The sequence below is a fragment of the Paramisgurnus dabryanus genome, chromosome 8 (assembly GCF_030506205.2).
Source record: "Paramisgurnus dabryanus chromosome 8, PD_genome_1.1, whole genome shotgun sequence".
In the NCBI taxonomy this organism is placed as follows: Eukaryota; Metazoa; Chordata; class Actinopteri; order Cypriniformes; family Cobitidae; genus Paramisgurnus; species Paramisgurnus dabryanus.
In genome coordinates this window covers 1,189,440-1,209,344 of record NC_133344.1, presented here as the reverse complement: position 1 = coordinate 1,209,344, position 19,905 = coordinate 1,189,440, and the positions used below count along the sequence as shown (strand labels likewise).

Genomic DNA, 19,905 nt, shown 5'->3' with positions numbered 1-19,905 from the left:
GTAGATAAAAGTGAAATAAAAAAGAACCAATGGACTGCTGATTAGGTGTCTCGTGGGTTAGGTCGTTGGCCAATAAAAAAAATCATATTATAACGACCAGCCCCCAAGTGCGTCAGCCCACCAGCACTTGCCCGGCCAGAATCCGAGTCCAGCCCTGATCATGAGTATATAGCCTACTACCTGATGCAAAAGTATTCGTATTAATTCTCTTAATTTTCAAACATATTTAAAAGTTTAACTTCAGAAAACTGTGCCTACAAAGTGAGGGGACAGAAAATGTAAAGTGAACACAAAGTTCATTTATACATTTATGTTTTTTTAAAGTGCTAATAAGCATGTCCTCGAATTAAAAAAAAACATTGTTCTGAACCACCATACTCAATCCAACAGCGACATCTAGCGGTACATTAAAATAAAAACTCGTTTCAATGTGTATAACAAATTTTACTTTTACCAACTTGTAGCAGTTGAAGTAACAAAAAAAACTTTTTAATAGATTTATTCTAAAAATACTAAGGTAAAGAAGAATCATTTTGCTGATTAAATTAGTTGTTGTAGAGAAAATAGCCTAATTTTAAAGAAATCATGCGTAAAAGATAGCCTACTTTTAAAAATTATGGTGTGAAACTTTTTTACTTTTATACACTTTATCATATTGGTTTAACTACTCTGCTTATCCGAATATCGTAAAGAATCATACCGTGGCCTGGAAAGGCAAAAATAAATTACAATGGTAAATTACTTATTTACAATATTAAAAACAAATTTACAAGTTTTTTTAACAAATTTACAAGTTTTTTTTAACAAATTTACAAGTTTTTTTAACACATTTACAATGAGTGAATAAATGTACAAGTTTTCTAAACAAATTTACAATGATTGAACAAATTTACAAGTTTTTTAAACAAATTTACATGTTTTTTAACATATTTACAATGAGTGAACAAATGTACATGTTTTTTAACAAATTTACAATGAGTGAACAAATTTACATGTTTTTTTAAAAATTTACAAGTGTTCAAACAAATTTACAATGAGCGAACAAAATTACAAGTTTTAAAACAAATTTACGTTTATTACGGAAAGGGTAGGTACAATACGCTGACGTCACGCATCTGAGCCTCCGGTGGGAGGAAACCCGGAAGTATCGCCGTGAATCACATGAGAGTTGTGAATGCGATGTTGTGTATTAGGCTGTACATAATATTAACGGAAAGAGAGTGATAATATATAACCTTTCATCGCTTCCGAAGTGACTAAAAGGGATATTGGACCTTATTTTCAGGTAAGTGAAATAGTTTTAGTTAGCTAACGTTAGCTGTCCAAGTTGCACACGTTTTGGATGGCAGTTATCAAAATAATTCACTGACTTTCTCATTAGATTACAGACAACACGAGAGGGTGCTTCAAACTTTTTAATCAGGACTGCATTGTTTGTTCGCTCCCGGGGTTACATAGACTGAAACGAGGAAGTGTGACGAGTTTGTTTACATGGTGCTGTAAACTTCAACCCAGGAGGACACTTCAAAGGAATCAAGGGTGCGTTAACTTGTTCGATGATATAATCTGAATAATCTTTAAAAGATTAGGATTTTATGTAGTGACTAATGAGACGATTTGTTAAAATTACCTATATTTATACTATAAATTATATTTTCATTTAATCATTTAAACCTCTCTGAGTGTGACAGTATTGTAATGTTTTATCATATTACAAAAACTCTAATGTTGCCTAAGCAAACTGTCATTTATGTCAGATAGATAGATAGATAGATAGATAGATAGATAGATAGATAGATAGATAGATAGATAGATAGATAGACTGCCAAGACTGAAATCATGATTATGTTAATTTCCAGTGTCTGTGATATTGAAACACTAAAGGAAGAAGAGGAGGACCACCATTCGTTTCCTGAGCAGAAAAAAAATTAAGCATGTAATTCATTGATGAAAATTAGAACAAATAAATCTCATGACTTCATTGATCTTTCTTTTTTTACATGTAATTTTCTCCTCTTTCTCAATACACAGATCTAACAGTGGTTCTGGGGCATTGCAAGACTATGGTTACCTGGAAACATCTCCTATTATGGAAGATTATCGCAACATTTGTGTCTTGGATCATTTTTTCTTGTTTCTCTGCCACAGATTTAGCTGTAAGGTTTAAAGGTCCCGTTTATCCTGATCCCATTTTTTAAACTTTAGTTGGTGTGTAATGTTGCTGTTAGAGCATAAATAATATCTGTAAAATTATAAAGCTCAAAATTCTATACCAAGCGATATATTTTCTTTAATAGAATTTCCCTTTCAAAGCCTATAGCAAACGGCCAGTTTGGACTACAGCCCTCTACTTCTCGATTGAATGACATCCAAAGAAGAGTTTTTTACTAACCTCTGCCCACTGGAATATGTCAGTCGCCAGCTAAACTCAAGTGGCTCTACTAAGCTGCTGTTGAATCACAGCACACTAAACAAACTACATAATCAGAACTCGATAGGTATTTCTGAAGGAGGGACTTTATAGAACAAGGAAGACATCAGCTCGTTTTTAGTAAAGTAAAAACAGCGCTAGAGAGTATGTGAAAAATATTGTCTTTTTTTACACACAAAACATGAACACACGCTATATTGCACACCATAAACACAATCATAGTTTGTGTTAAATACTCTCATTCTCACGGCACCCATTCACTGCAGAGGATCCCATTGTAAGCAATGTAATGCTTAATTTCTCCAAATCTGTTCCAGTGAAAAAACAAACCATCTATATCTTGGGTGAAAAATTACTTTAATCCCAAAAACAAACGTTTTTCATTAAAATGTTTTTACTTTGCTTTATTGTTACAATTTGTACAGTAGATAGAAAATATACATTGGAACAAATGTATATACAGTGGTGTGAAAAGGTGTTAGCCCCCATCCAGATTTCCCATGTTATTATTGCATATTTGTCACACTTTAATGTTTCAGATCATCAAACAAATTCAAATATTAGTCAAAAAATTAAACCCAAGTGAACACAACATGCATTTTTTAAATGAAGGTTTTTATTATTAAGGGAAAAAATCAAAACTACATGGCCCTGTGTAAAAAAGTGTGTTAGTACCCACTGGCTTTTAATGTAAATATGTTTGGTTCTAAAAATGTACATATATATTTTTTCATACTTGAGACAATATACATTGAAGTTCATTTATAAATAAAACTATATTTTGAACAATGAGTGAAATTAAGTTTCTTTAATGTAGAAATGAGTTGTTCTAAAACTGTACAGTTATTTACTTAACACGTATCTAATGTGTGCATTGCATGTCTGTTAGAAGTGTGTGTGCTATTCCTGGGTTTATAAGCATGTGTTAAGCAGCCAGTAGTTAAAAAACGAGTCCAACTTAATTTTTACTGACTTCCATTTCTCTAAATATACTATTTGGAGGGTTTAGCCTCCGCCCACATCTCCATCAAAGTAAATGCGTTCCAGGTGGATTCGGAAGTCAGTTCTGGTTTTGACAAAAAAAATCACACCATGTTATCCCTGTGATTCCTCTGATAGTGTCCTCCTGGGTTGGAGTTTACAGCACCATGTAAACAAACTCGTCACACTTCCTCGTTTCAGTCTATGTAACCCCGGGAGCGAACGAACAATGCAGTCCAAAAAGTTTGAAGCACCCTCTCGTGTTGTCTGTAATCTAATGAGAAAGTCAGTGAATTATTTTGATAACTGCCATCCAAAACGTGTGCAACTTGGAAAGCTAGCGTTAGCTAACTAAAACTATTTCACTTACCTGAAAATAAGGTCCAATATCCCTTTTAGTCACTTCGGAAGCGATGAAAGGTTATATATTATCACTCTCTTTCCGTTAATATTATGTACAGCCTAATACACAACATCGCATTCACAACTCTCATGTGATTCACGGCGATACTTCCGGGTTTCCTCCCACCGGAGGCTCAGATGCGTGACGTCAGCGTATTGTACCTACCCTTTCCGTAATAAACGTAAATTTGTTTTAAAACTTGTAATTTTGTTCGCTCATTGTAAATTTGTTTGAACACTTGTAAATTTAAAAAAAAAACGTGTAAATTTGTTCACTCATTGTAAATTTGTTAAAAAACATGTACATTTGTTCACTCATTGTAAATATGTTAAAAAACATGTAAATTTGTTTAAAAAACTTGTAAATTTGTTCAATCATTGTAAATTTGTTTAGAAAACTTGTACATTTATTCACTCATTGTAAATGTGTTAAAAAAACTTGTAAATTTGTTAAAAAAACTTGTAAATTTGTTAAAAAAATTATAAATTTGTTTAAAAAGTTGTAAATTTGTTTTTAATCTTGTAAATAAGTAATTTACCATTGTAATTTATTTTTGCACCCCGAGGCCACCGTAGTATCATTTTCAAAATTACTCAATATACTGGCGCTGAACCTTTTCTTGTTTGTATGTCTCTTGTTTTTCAGTATACAAATATTAGTCGTTAAAAATGACATATTCTTCTGATAACCAAACTGCAGCGCACTAAATATAGTTAAGACGTTTTACGAAGAAGTACACAAAACGCGCTTCACATGCATTTTTATTAGACCATTTGACGTGGTCGTGCAACTTAATGATAATGCTTTTGTCATTTAATTGTTCATCTAAATGTTTAATCTAACTTAAGTTGCCTTTATTGTTTGTTACTTTTGCAGATGGGAGAGATTGCCGTGGAGTTCCGAAGTTCATCGTTTTATATTCAAATGTTTTTATGGTACAACGTTCTACATGTTTTATTGCTAATTTTGTATTATGTTTATATAATCAAATTATCTACACTATTATATTATTATCTAACTCTATAAACTCCATAAATGTTATTGTGATTAATGATTTTTATTTTATGTCTACGAATAAAGAATGGATCAACATGGATTGTGTGATTATTTGTTCATTTAAATAGATTATACATGAATAAACTTAGTTTATATAGTGAAATAGTTTATTTATAATGATTTAATTGTGAATTTTTATTATAAATGGTGCCAAAATATAGGGAATAACTAGAGGTTTGGAGAACGTCCTGAGAACCTTCCGGGAACGTTCTGGCAAGGTTCTGCAAACGTTCTGAGCAGGTTAGAGGGATGTTACCCGAACGTTCCCGGAACAAGGTTAGGGGAACGTTCTGAGAACCTAAAAATAACGTTCTACTTCTGTAAAGAAAACTTTCCTGGGGAACCAACAGGGAACGTTACAAAAATAACGTTCTGGGAACCAAAAACTAACGTTCTGGGAACGTTCCCGGAACCAAAACCTAACGTTCCGGGAACGTTCTGGGAACCAAAAATTGTTAGCTGGGGCATGTTCAATCTCACACCGGTGCGCAACGTTTTGCTACGGTTTCCGGGTTGAACGACATGTTTCCTGGAAACGGTGTGCAACGGAATGCAACAGGTTTTAGAAGCGTTTTCTCTTGTTTGGTGGGTGTGTCAGAAATGTCAGCCCAATCAGCGGCAAGATGTATAAAACCACGCGATAGTAAAGAGACAGCTCTCTCAATGGGTTCAAGTTGATGTTGTCTTTCATTTTGGACAGCAAGGTCAGTGATTGTAACATCGAGGGTATTTTACAGTATTAAACACACATTTATAACGATTTCATCAGGCTTTAGAAACATTTAAAAAAGAACACAAAGAATGGCCTCTCATCTACCGTAGTTGCAACTCTTGCGCCATCACAACAGGGTGTTCAATGCATCACCGTTTCAGTTTAATAAACGTTGTGCAACGTTTTGTCGGGGCTGAACGCAGCCCTGTTCTCTGTTCTGTCACAACCTTCATTAGAGAGTAAACACATCTTAAAGATCTCTCTATAATAAATCACTAAATGTGTCTCTATCAGCTCAACTGAAGAAGTCTTTTCATGCAGCTTCCTCACACTATGATAAATACATGAATATTAACATTCATGTATTTATCATAGTGTGAGGAAGTTTTCATTAAGCTGCATGAAAACACTTCTTCAGTTGAGCTGATAGAGACACATTTAGTGATTTATTATAGAGAGATCTTTAAGATGTGTTTACTCTCTAATGAAGGTTTGTGACAGAACAGAGAAATGTTTCACAAGATAAATTATATTAAAACACAAAATAATGAAAAATCACTTACAAAAACACCAAATCCATATGACTTTACTCCTTTAGTGGAAGAAAAGAGGAGAGATTTAGATTTCAGATTTCTCCTCATTTGTCAGTTAAATCTGTTAAATTAGTTGTAATAATGTTTAAATAATGTAAATCTGTAATCCTCGTTTACCACCAGCAGAGGGAGAAAAACATCGAGCGATTGATCGTCTTGTCGGTGACGTCAGAGGTTTAAAGCGAAAGTAAAAAGTTCCGCGTTTCCATCCGTCATTTTATAGAGATGGGATGAGTTAGTTGGTTCGTCACCACACCGCCCATCAAACTGATTAATATAAGGTTTATGAAATCAGATTCAGGTATTGTCTCGTGTGTAGTTGATGTTAAAGCTGGAGGATTTTGAGGATGTGAATCCAGACAGATTGTAAGTTTAGGTCTCACGAGACGCTTTTCACTTCATGTTTCTCTAAAACATCGATTTATTGTTTGATATTTATTTGATAGTTTCTTAAAAAAAACCTTAATAGCGTTATTTATTAAATGTTTTTCGCTGTCTGTGACTCTTAACGATATTTATGTTAACATTGTGTTCATGTGAATGGTGTTCACGGTTTGGTCCGTTATCCGGATGCGCGGCCATGTTGGAGATACTCGGATGTAACGTTAAACAACATCATGGATTGCATGGTTAAAGTGGTATTTAAGAAGTTGTCCTACTAATTTTGATGTCGAAACCAGAGAAAAAGCTTGTGGAAGTTGCTAAATCATACAGAGAAGCGCAATATTTTAAATAACTTTGTAGTGTAATATGCACTCTTATTGAAATTACGTTGCTGTTTGTAAAATACTTTTTTTTGTAAAATGTTGCTTCTATTATTTATAAAAGTTAGAAACTTTAGAAAAGTGGCCCTATATTCACGATGTCCGGTTAAGAAAAAACACTTGTGGGTTGGGAAAAACACAATCTTTCCTCTGAGATTTTTGCACTCTTCTACTTGATTTGTAATAATTTCTGGCAGTCTGTAGTACTCAAAGTGTTTTTCCTGCTCCGACCGATTAGAACAGCCCAAAACATGACAGTAATTAACCATTTTTCAGCAGCAAAAATGTGTGAGGTCCGTTCATGGCACTGTTTATGCTCAGTATCTCAAATAAGGCCGACTTCCGGATTGATGAAGTGCCGTGAAACCTGTTGATGACGCAGTTGTTTTTCAACACTCAGGATTCATTTATCTGAATTATAATGTCTGTTTATTCACTTTGATTTGAAGTTTATTTTGTGTCTGAATGTTATTTTCATTCAGTGTCAGTTGTGGAGATCAGATTGATCAGATTCACCTCTGCAGCTCCATCATGGATCAAACACAAACATCAACAGATGAAGATTTTTCTCCAGGATGCAGGTACTTTATAGAAACACTTTATTACACAACAATTATATTATAGGAAAATATTTAAGTGTTGTTTTTAATTATGATCATCTTCAAAAATATTATTAATGTAATTTAAAGTATTAAATCTGTTGTTATAGTTCAGTTTATCAGAAGGGATCAGATCCAGAGTTCAGCTGTGTGTCTATAAAGGGTGATGTGTCTATGAATCCAGCATTGTACTTTAATAATGGATTCACATCTCCTGCTCTCGGGTATAAAAACACAACATGTGATTATACAGGGCTCTAGAATGCGCCCTAATTACTCAATGGTGTGACTTAAAAAATCTCAGGTCGCACCGGTGCAACCAGCCGTTTAAAGGATAAAGAGTCTCCGCAACTCTGCAAGTCTCTCTGTGGTTTAACAACAGACACACATTAGGCTTAGACACACATGTTGTGGTCTAAACCAATCAGAGATAAAGGCGGACCCCTCCCTTTGATTGGTTGTAGTCCAGATATTCCTGTATGTGTGTGTATGTTTGAATAATGCGTGTGTGCTGTAGTCAGACAGAGGTCAGTCGCCCAGGCCCGTCAGATAAACAAAGTGGATGTAGCCGCGGATGATGAGAGAAGATAAAAAGAACGATTGACAACTTTTTTGTTTAGAATGTTAAGTTAAGGACTGACCTGTCTGAAGATCGTAACCAATGCTAAGACACGAACCAGTCAACCTCCTGTCATATCAGCCCAGGTAATGAGCCATATACAATCTAGGGTGAGCCAGTTCTTATGTAAACCTGGTGTACAGCAGTGATGTCGCGTGCGCCCCATTTATAGAAAAAAGCCAGGACCGCTGTTTTTATTATAATCCTATACCACCCCTTATTCTAAACTTTTCTGCGTTTGCTATATCCCGATTACTGCCCTGCCAGACTCTTAAATAGAGAAATAAATTAATCCATGATTTGCGTTGTTCACTCATTTATAAATAATTCCCCATCCTAATTTTCCCCAAGGGTTAAGTTTCATGCACAAATAGCATTAAAATCTATAGAACATGATGATTATGTCTGTCTTTAGTGAAAAATAATGAAATAAATAACCCTACACAAAATGTGTTTCACTTAAATAATTAGCAAATTAACAAAACAATTTAAAAGTAGCCTCGCTTATTTGAGTTTGTTATTTTTTGTGACATGCTCCCAAACCGATGCAGCACAAAACAATGTTTTTTTATTTTAAAAGTACAATATTTTACTTGACTTTTTGGACATCCCTTTGGAATCACTGCACTCATATGATCAAATTATGAGGTAATTCTAAATTTAAATATAAGCACAGTCCTTATGAGTGCTCAAACACTGCTGACCGCTAATCTGTCAATCTGCCGACACTCACCAAGTTTCACATTAAATGACCCTGTGCTTATTTCTGTTCACGCTCTTTCTGAAGATTGTTAAAGGTTTCTATAGGGTACCCGTGGAGTCTTAAAAGTCTTGAAAAAGTATTGAATTTCATTTTCCCATATTAAGGCCTTAAAAGGTATTGAATTTCACCTCAAAGTCTTGAATTTTTCACGGAGGTCTTAATTTTTCAAATGATCAATAGATTTATATGCTGTTAATAAGAGGTGGAAAAAGTAATAAAATATTGTACTCGAGTAAAAGTAAAGTTACTGGTCTAAAACTCTACTCAAGTAAAAGTAAAAAGTAAATCATTTTAACTTTACTCAGAGTAAAAGTTGCTTTTTTTTTTACAGCGGGGAGAGAGAAGTGGAGGATTCTAGTATAGTTGAAAAATGACAAGGGAATATAAATCTCAAACTAGTTGTTTTTGTTGAAGGAACATCTTTACAATTAAAGTGCAATAACCAAAAGTTAATAAAATAAAAATCTTTTTTTAACTAAGAAACATTTATGGAATTGTTTAATGATTTTTACATGTGAGTCAGGCACTTTTGAAGGTGGTCAGCAGCTGGTAAATACAATCACTATAGTAAGGTTGTATTGATGTACTGCTGGTAACATACATTATTTTATTAAACTATAGTTTAAATGAGCATATAATGAGATGAGTGCCATGGCTATATATTTTTGACACGTTTTATTGTCTTCTAGCTTTCCTGACCTGGGTACCTGATGTCAGACCTTTATTCTTCTCTCTCTCTCACACTCTCTCTCTCTCTCTCTCTCTCTCTCTCTCTCTCCCTCTCTGCAATGTCTAAAAACCTGCGCATTCTCGAGGATGTTCTGAAGTTGTGTTTGACTTGACGTGAAGCTGCTAGACCTCGGAAGATAATGCGCATGGTATTAAAAACGCGTTGTGCAAATGAGCTGTAAAAACCCGGTCGTTTCGTACTCAAGAGCATGAATCTTACCTTTCATAGGAATGAAACACTCGCTTCGCGTCAATGGAAAGTGGTCGCTTAAATATGGCCAGGGGTTTCTTTCATAAGATTTGAGGCGGGTCTGCATTAGCGCGCGCCTGTCTCGTCCGTCTCCATGGTTCTTTTTGTGCGTTCCCCCGCCCATCAATCATCCTTGGCGCGTCTTTATCACCTTGCTTTTTTAAAATATTTTTTACTCCGTAACGGATATGATTTAAAATGTAGCGAAGTACAATACTTTAAACAAAACCTACTTAAGTAAAAGTAAAAGTACAGATTTTAAAAACTACTCAAAAAAGTAAAAGTACACAAAAAACTACTCAATTACAGTAACGTGAGTAAATGTAATTCGTTACTTTCCACCTCTGCTGTTAATTCAGACACAAAACTCGCGTGCACAAAAACCACCCACGAGCGATAGATACGAGCGCAGAAAACTATCCATGTACGGAAAAGCATCTTAGCAAGGAAAAGCATTCTCGCGTGTTCACAGAACACTATTCGCGCGCTGAAAAACGTCCTCCCGAGAGGGCACCTCTGTTCATAGCGCACAAATACAGTCACGCGAGCAAAGTAAAAAGTTAAGTAAAAAGGCTGGGATGATAAAGTAAAGGCTGGGATGAGCGCTTGCTCGACTCTCTCTATGCACTCGCAGCTGCACATTACTGATGAGTGTTATTAGATGTTGTTATTATCTTTCGGACACACTTCATAGGCAGCATAATGAAATTTAGTTTGAAATATAAACAAAGAGCGCCTTTGTGTAACTAGTCCCATATTTGAAAACTAATAATACTCAAACAGTGACAAGTAATTTTTTTCTGATAAATACACACTTTTATTTAAAAAAGGTTTTAATTGTTTATTTTAAAATATCCAGCTGTTATATTCAGCCGTCCCTGGCACGCTATGAATCTTAGGATAGCCTAAGCTGTGAAGGGTTCATTGGTTAACAGAGCGGAGAAATAAGGACACGTTTTGGGGCTTCATTTAAGCATTCTTCGATTTGGGACAGGCATACTAAATTAAGAGTTTGTTGAGAAGAAACTCTTAAGTATGAGTTAATATTTGTGTGCATTTGATTGTTTGTTGTTTTTTCCAAGGTTTAATGATTGACTTCTGATTTCAGGTTTAAATGTTTATCTGATCAAAGTGTTTTTTAAATGTTTTTTTTTTTTTTTTACATTTTATTACATTTCGCAAAAATCTACATTAATTCATCTGTAGTTCATTTCTTTTCTGTTTTTATAATCTTGAAAGTGAGAATAAATTGTGTCTGAAAAGACACAATTATCTAAAATAAAATAAACTTAAACTACCACCCCAAATCAGAAAAAGTTGGGACACTGTAGAAATTGTGAGTAAAAAAGGAATGGAATAATTTACAAATCTCATAAACTTATATTTTATTCACAGTAGAATATAGATAACATATCAAATGTGAGACATTTTGAAATGTCATGCCAAATATTGGCTCATTTTGGATTTCATGAGAGCTACACATTCCAAAAAAAGTTGGGACAGGTAGCAATAAGAGGCCAGAAAATGTAAATGTACAAATAAGGAACAGTTGAAAGACCAATTTGCAACTTATAAGGTCAATTGGCAACATGATTGGGTATAAAAAGAGCCTGTCAGAGTGGCAGTGTCTCTCAGAAGTTGTCAGGGTTTTAGTTCTGTTTAGTTTGTTTTCATTGTTATTCATCATTGCCCTTTGTGTTTGTTACCTTTTATTAGTCTCACCTGTGTTTGTTAATTATCATCATTAGTTACAGCTGTTTGCCATTATCACTCACCCTTTATAGTTTGCCCTCATGTTCCTGTCCATTGTCTGATCTCGTCTGCATGTACCGTTGTCATCGTGTTTTGCTGTCTATCGTCATTAAAGTCCTGTAAGTTTCTGTAATCCCAGCCTTTGTCATCTTTTAGTTTAGAGAACTGTGACAGAAGATCAGACCAAACGTTTGTGGCGTGTTAGTGTTTCCCTCCGTGTTTCAAATTAGAGTTTTTTGTTTTCCGGAAAATCAGTCTCGTTCTTAGTTTATTTATGGATTTTTCGTTGAACACATCACTCGGTTTGGAGCAGGGAGACCGTCCGATTTTTTCGGACGGTCCAACGGACCATCGCCACCCCCAGAGACCAGACGGACTTTACCCTACCCGGAACTCCTGCCCACCGCAGGTGGAGAACCCGGCAGTGCGACCTGCGAGCCAGAGCTACCCTCGGAGCCCAGCGTCGCCGATACCCCGGATGTTTCCCCTGACCAGGTTGCGTGACCAGAGTTTCCGGGCTGCCGCCGCGGGAGCTGCTAATGACGTCAGGGAGGACGTCCATCTCCCCGCCGCTGAGGGTGAGCCAATAACGGTCCCTGGGGTTTCTAACATCTGCTCGGATTGTGCTTTGGACATTCCCCACCCCTCATCGTCACCACTGGTTCCGTCCAGCCCGCCCCTCGTAAGTCGCTGTTGGTCAGCGCTGCCGGTTCCGTCCGGTTTCCCTTTTGGATTTCCCGCACCAGCCAATCCGAAGCTACATCAGCGGACAGAGCATCACACCTCTGCTCATCCTCAGCGCGTCACCGGCGCTGGTTCGTCGGAGCCGAGGTGTGCCTCTCTGCCCACTGTCTTGGGGGTTTCTCCAGTTCTCCTCCCCCGCTCCCTGAGACCTAGAGGTCGCCTCGGCTCGTCGGACCAGCGGCCTCGCTTCGGGTCTCTCCTCCCTCCCCTTCGTCAGCTCCCGTCTCCACTACGACGTCACCAGGCTTCGGTCACCCCTCTGGTTCCGCCCCTGGTCAGTCGTCGTCCTGCCCTCACCTCCGGGTTTTCCTCGTTCCCCTGTGTATCCCTCACGCCACCCTTCCGGCTCGTTGGGCTCCTCCTTCCCAAAGACGTCACCACGGGACTCCCTAGCTCTGGCTCCGCCTCGTGGCTCCGGAATCCGCCTACGCCTCGGTCGGGAGACCCACCAGCTCCGCCCCGTTCCTCCGGATCCTCGGCTTCCCCCGGGTTCTCCGCTCGCGTGGCTCCGCCCTGGATCCTCCCTCCGGTGTCCTCGCTGTCGTCTGTCCCCAGGGTGGGACTAGGACTTCCATCACCCTGGCGCCCTCCGCCAGCGTCTCCACCCTGGGGCTTCGTCTCGTCTGGTCTTTGGGTCCTGCTCTAGACCTTCCCTCACCTTTTCATCACAGTTTTTTGGACACTTTTCTTTTTTTTTGTGTTTGTTGCTCCCTCCCACTCGCCTTTATTGTTGTTAATCTACGGCGCGAGGTCGCGCCTACTGGGAGGGGGCGTACTGTCAGGGTTTTAGTTCTGTTTAGTTTGTTTTCATTGTTATTCATCATTGCCCTTTGTGTTTGTTACCTTTTATTAGTCTCACCTGTGTTTGTTAATTACCATCATTAGTTACAGCTGTTTGCCATTATCACTCACCCTTTATAGTTTGCCCTCATGTTCCTGTCCATTGTCTGATCTCGTCTGCATGTACCGTTGTCATCGTGTTTTGCTGTCTATCGTCATTAAAGTCCTGTAAGTTTCTGTAATCCCAGCCTTTGTCATCTTTTAGTTTAGAGAACTGTGACAGAAGTCAAGATGGGCAGAGAATCACCAATTCCCCCAATGCTGCTGCGAAAACTAGTTTTCTGAGTTTCTCAGAGAAAAATTGCAAAGAGATTGAAGTTATCATCATCTACAGTGCATAATATCATCCAAAGATTCAGAGAATCTGGAACAATCTCTGTGCGTAGGGTCAAGGCTGGAAAACCATACTTGATGCCCATGATCTTCGGGCTCTTAGATGGCACTGCATCACATACATGAATGCTACTGTAATGGAAATCATAACATGGGCTCTGGAATACTTCCAGAAAACACTGTCAGTGAACAAAATCCACCGTGCCATTCGCTGTTGCCAGCTAAAACTCTATAGGTCAAACAAGAAGCCATATCTAAACATGACCCAGAAGCGCAAGCGTTTTCTCTGGGCCAAGGCCCATTTAAAATGGACTGTGGCAAAGTGAAAACTGTTCTGTGGTCAGACGAATCAAAATTTGAAGTTCTTTTTGGAAAACTGGGACGCCATTTCATCCGTACTAAAGAGGACAAGGACATCCCAAGTTGTTATTAGCGCTCATTTCAGAAACCTGCATCTCTGATGGTTTGGGGTTGCATGACTGCGTGTGGCACGGGCAGCTTACACATCTGGAAAGGCACCATCAATGCTGAAAGGTTTATCCAAGCAACATATGCCCTCATTCAGACGTCGTCTCTTTCAGGGAAGACCTTGCATTTTCCAACATGACAGTGCCAGACCACATACTGCATCAATTACAATGTCAAGACTGCATAGAAGAAGGATCTGAGTACTGAAATGGCCAGCCTGCAGTCCAGATCTGTTACCCACAGAAAACATTTGGCACATCATCAAGAGGAAGATGCGACAAAGATGACCTAAGACAGTTGAGCAACTAGAAGCCTGTATTAGACAAGAATAGGACAACATTCCTATTCCTAAACATTGGTCCTCCTCCAGCTGTTCCTTATATGTACATTTAACTTTTCTGGCCTCTTATTGCTACCGTCCCAACTTTTTTTGGAATGTGTAGCTCTCATGAAATCCAAAATGAGCCAATATTTGGCATGACATTTCAAAATGTCTCACATTTGATATGTTATCTATATTCTACTGTGAATAAAATATAAGTTTATGAGATTTGTAAATGATTCCATTCATTTTTTACTCACAATTTCTACAGTGTCCCAACTTTTTCTAATTTGGGGTGTAGCAGCCAAATTTTACTGCTGCTATTGAGATGCTATGTTGTCTTTATTGCACTAGGTGTCGCTGTGTATCTGTGAATGCATCAGGTATATAGATAGGAAATGTATTGTTGAGGTCAAGGTGTTAACCCGGAAGGGCAAAGGGTTTTTGACCGTTCCACCGTATAGATGTGTTTGTCATGCTGTTTTAATGTTTTGGAATAAATGGATTACACTCTAAAGCAAGGACAACGCTTGGACTCTTCTTAACGGTAATTAAAGTTTAAACGCGTCAACCAACTCATTCCGGAAATAACATCGTAGAAGATTAATAACGGTTAGATCTTCTACAACATTAGTCAAAAACCTGCCAGCAGTTGGGACTGTGTCGGTGAACTTATCTTTGGATCGTTTACACATTGGAATTACGAGTGCTGTTGGAAATCGCTTGGATGATAAGATCTAATGAAACTGGATTACACGGCGCCCAACGAGCAAAGGTAATGTAGCGCTATACTGTTTAATGGCCATTAACTGTGTGCACACATAAAGGGTAAATCCAATGCATTGGTAGCCGAACATTTAAATTGACTGTTGCGTTGAGCATCGTTGCTACGGACTATCGTTGATTGACTGATTATCATGGAAATTAATGTACAAACCGCTAGTAAATCTAACGTAACTAGCGATGCTAAAATACCGACTCCAAAACGAGAAATTAAGCTCACTGCAAAGGCTTTCGCTTGTAAACTGGACAAGTTACAAACTGATAGAAAGGCCAAGCTAAATAAAGCAAGCCTCATAAGGAAGTTAATTCAAGATTTAATGGTAAAAAATGATAAAACCCAGGTCGAGAAAGCCCTTAAAGAATTGATTGAATTGTGTAATGAAATACAGTGTATACATGAATCTCTGTTGGAACTGTTACCAGATGTTGAAAGGGACAAACATATAACATGGTTTAAAGCAAAAATGATGTTTAATGATGAATGTATTACTGATGCAAAGTTGTGGGTTTCTCACTATGATACAGAATGTGGGTATGTTCATCCAATTCAGAATGTTGATTTAACTAATGACAAGGATGATGTTAATCCAAATGATAGTATTTCCAATGTTGACACGAGTAGTAAATGTTCAAGTCGAAGGAGTGGTATGAGTGGAGTAAGTACCACATCTTCAGCAAGGGTAAAAGCTGAAGCAGAAAGAGCTGCGCTTATAGCTCGTGCAGGGGCTTTGAAGGAAAAACATGCTTTGGAGGAACAGGAGCAACTGCTTAGGAGAAGAAGGGAAGAGCTGGATTTAGAAACTGAATTGGCTGCATCTACTGCCAAGTTGGCCGTATTACAAGCTGCAGACCTGAAAGATTCTCTCCAAGCACCCTCTGATGGCATGAATTCCTACTTGGAAAGTGAAAAACGGAAAGCGCAATCTGTTAATATCTTGAATCCTACAGTACAGGAGTATAAACCTGGATCCAGGAAACCAACGCAAAATATTGAGTCGTCAAAGGAACTGCTACCATCTATCGACCCATTACCATTAGATGTACGGAGAAAGGAAACAGAGCGGTGGTGTAAAGCTACGTCAAGGCATTGGTACAGATGTGGCCTTTAAAAACGCGCGTTTTCTCCCGCGGCATTCGCCAAATCGTCTCGCGGAGTCACGCAGAATTCTGCAAGTGTTTTCGGGGGGGCTACTTTCCCTTTTCCCTTAATGTGTTTCGCTTCACAGAAAATCCACCAGGTGGCGCATAAAAAAAACTACATTTTTATATGCGTTGTCATTGCGGTTGTTTCCAGAAGTTAATAAGGGCATTGCTGAATATTTAACATTTCTATTAAAACAGCAAAGTAACTTCAACCCCTTTTTGCCAGCATAACAGCGCATACATATATTAAGATGACTGTACGTGCAATGGGCATTTATACTAAGTGAAACAAAGAATTTAGTGTCAGCCTAATACACTTAACTCTATTTACAATGAATATCTTAATTATTTGTGTTGTCGAATTTTGACACCGTTTCATTGTTTGTTCATAATATTAATAATTATGTCAGTTTTTCTAAAAGTATTAATATTTTAAAGAGATTCATGTGGTATAAAGATACATGTTTTAAAGTTAAAAATGTTGTAAAAATATATCAGTATTATTGTTCTTAATATATTAAGAACAATAATATGACACATGTATATTGCGCTAAATTGCTTTACATGGAAAGAGGAATTCTTCTCAACCACCACCAATAAAGTTTAAAAAATATTCTTTAAAAACGTCGTTTAAACCCACGCAGAGCGAACAAGAAAACATGGGCCTATGCTTACATTCTGTACAGTGGGCATATGATATCTTTATTTAGTTTTACATATTTAAAACTTTAATAATACCTTTCTTGCGCATATAGGCAGTCAGTGTTATGATTTTTTTTAATCCTTTCAGCCGTTATTCATAACAGTAAAAATGCAAACAAATTATTTCTAAAAGTGGCAAGATTTTAAAAAGATAAAGGTGGTATAAAGAAAGACATGAGAAAAGTAGAGGTATGCAAAAGAGCACAGTTTAGTTATTGTTAATTAAAGCGGTTTTATACACCTTTGTTTGAATTGACAAGCATTTTATTCGCCACTTTCAACACATTTTGTGATTGATTTACTGACTTATTACAGAAAATTGTTGTCAGAAGCAAAGCTATTGTACAAAGCATCTTTATATGAATGTTTTAAAGTTAAAAATGTTGTAAAAAATATATTAGTATTCTTTTATATTAAGAATAACAATACGATACATTTATATTGCGCTAAAATGCAATATACATTATTCTGCAATATAAATTATTCTCAACCACCACCAATAAAGTTTAAACATTATTCTTTAGAAAAAAAACGGCGTTTAAACCCGTGTTGCGTGGAGCGAACAAGAAAACATATGCTTACATGCTCATTCGGCATATGATATCTTTTTTATTTAGTTTTACAGTTTTAAAAGTGGCAAAAAAGTTCTTAAAATCTAATGAATACTGGGTTTGTAAAATGTATATAACTGCAGATGCGTGCGTGGGATCCGGGCAGGTATCCTTTTCCTCCAGACCTTGACGCATGGTCGCGGGAAAGCGAGAAATATATTTTTTTAAGTAAAAATATTTTGCACAATTGATATATTACTTATGAATATTTTAGGAAATTATTTTTGACACACGTAGGTTATTACGTGTATTTTGGATTTAAATTTCATTACTGTCTGTGCCTATCCGTGGCCTCATCCGAGCGCACTTTCTTTGCCTTGCGTCTTTTGAAGACATATACGCAGCACCATGACCCAGAAAAGACTCACACACCTTTCCCTGATGCATGCCCACACAGAAATACTGAACTCCCTGGACATTCGTCCCCTAGCTCATGAGAGACTTTGGAATCTCTATTATACAACCGGCGCAATGCGCGACGCGAGTTTTTTTCTGCGCGAGTAAAGAGCGCATTGATAATATGCGTATTAACGGAATGACAACGCGGGTTTGTTTATTACATACATGGATGGGCAGCAGCACAAAAACGCTTTTTAATATGAAAAATTAAAGGATTAAAATGTAACAGATTATTATTGAGTCTCTTGGACATATATGATGACCAATTATGAGACGTTAGAAGGCTTAAAGAGCCGCTTCGTCTGTAGCTAAGTAAATAAATGCTTTGCTTTAAACAAATGCATCTACTTTAAAATGTTTTTTTTTAAATGCTACCCAACGGATTTATTGTATATAATGACTCTGCACCTGTAGATATGGTGAGATGAGAAAACATTTTAAGTAATGCTTTAAAAAAAAAAAAAACATTTCGCTGTCCAAGTGCTGAAATGGCTCTCCACACGTTTGTAAATTCTTTATCTTTTGTTTGTAACACATAAAGTATTTTTACAGTACAAACCTTATATAAAGCCTATTCTAAAAATGTAATTATACAACATGTATTTCTTTATAAAAGTATACAATATCAGAACTAAACCCATCATTATTTTTGTTCAAATTATGAATTATTTATAAGTTTAAAAAAGACAGTAATAGTACTATTTAGTAAAAAAAAGATCTATATAAAAATATACTAGGTATGTTAATGTGAGAATATTTTACATCTGTTAATCGACGTGTGATTCTAACTTAAAAACGAAAGTAAAATATGTTCGTCCGCATGGACATTGAAAATTGTGAAGTTTAATTAATATTATATGTTGTTATAATATTATATGTTGTATGTAAATTGTAACGAAAGTAATTCCCCCTGGTATAAGTATTTTTGCTTCTGATTAATAGCGCATATTCATCTGAGAACTGATGATGTCTGTGTGTTTCAGACCCTGGCTGTGTGCCCTGAAGTGTATATGACAATAAAGTAGTAAATCTCAATGTATTTATTTTTATTATTGTATTTTAAATAGGCCTATAGGCTCATAGGTTTTTTGGTTAAAAAAATTCACAGCACCCCCTGTTCAAAATGACTTCCAGCGGCCCTGCCTTGACGGTTTGTGTGTTCGACTTTAAATGGTGCGGCGCTGACTGGTCGGCTGACTGACATCAGAGTACCGCGAGAGCAAAGGTAAAGTCGGACCATTTGTAACATTTCGACTTGCTCTCGCGGTACTTTGATGTCTTCGTTGCCGAACTGTCTGCGCAGCGCCACATAGAAACGCCCTTTGACCAAGGGCGTAGGTTTGATTCTGGCATTGGTGGGGACATAAATAAAATGGTCGCATTGCACAAACTGTTTATCACCGTTTACTTGACATAAACAACAGACAACTCAGTATGCACTTTACTCAGTGACATCTGACTCGCCACCCCCGGTGCCATCCCAAATTTAATGTACTATAATAAACAAAAACAATTCGTTATGTCCTAGAACCTAATAAACAGTAACTGTTTAAGTCTTTGTCAAAAAAAAAAAAGAAAATCACATTGTAACATATATGAATCCATATTTACTTTATAACAATGAAGAATATGCAATTAATATTTAATTCTTAATTTAATTTTGCCAAAAAAATCCCAGTGTTGAAGTTGGTATGTATATCATGCTGTTTCCTGTTTTTACCATGTTGGGGTTATTTTCTTTCATGGATTAGGGACCCCCTAAATAACCTTGCTACCCCATTTATAAAAGGTTGACAAAAGTTTGCAACTCCTCAGGGTTAACATATTTCAATTTATTATTATTTCTATTTGACATAAAAAATGTGTAAGTTTTACGCCTAACTTGAAGTATGATTTACTTATTTTCAC

At 36.9% G+C, this 19,905-nt stretch overlaps 1 protein-coding gene and 1 long non-coding RNA gene across 3 annotated transcripts in view; both read left to right on the top strand.

The window, feature by feature from the left end:
- The first annotated feature begins 1,060 nt into the window (after window positions 1–1,060).
- Window positions 1,061–2,973, top strand: LOC135770624 (uncharacterized). Its single transcript, XR_010542727.2, has 4 exons — window positions 1,061–1,285; window positions 1,382–1,539; window positions 1,860–1,936; window positions 2,032–2,973. It is a non-coding gene; the product is annotated as an uncharacterized lncRNA (long non-coding RNA).
- A 3,441-nt stretch (window positions 2,974–6,414) lies between these two features.
- The window catches only part of LOC135770628 (protein NLRC3-like), a 233,401-nt gene continuing 219,910 nt past the window's right edge, over window positions 6,415–19,905 (top strand). For both annotated transcript variants that reach the window (XM_073815509.1, XM_073815503.1), the window contains exon 1: window positions 6,415–6,542. In XM_073815509.1, the coding sequence (XP_073671610.1) occupies window positions 6,499–6,542 (44 nt within the window). In that variant the 5' untranslated portion in view covers window positions 6,415–6,498. The remainder of the gene's footprint in view (window positions 6,543–19,905) is intronic.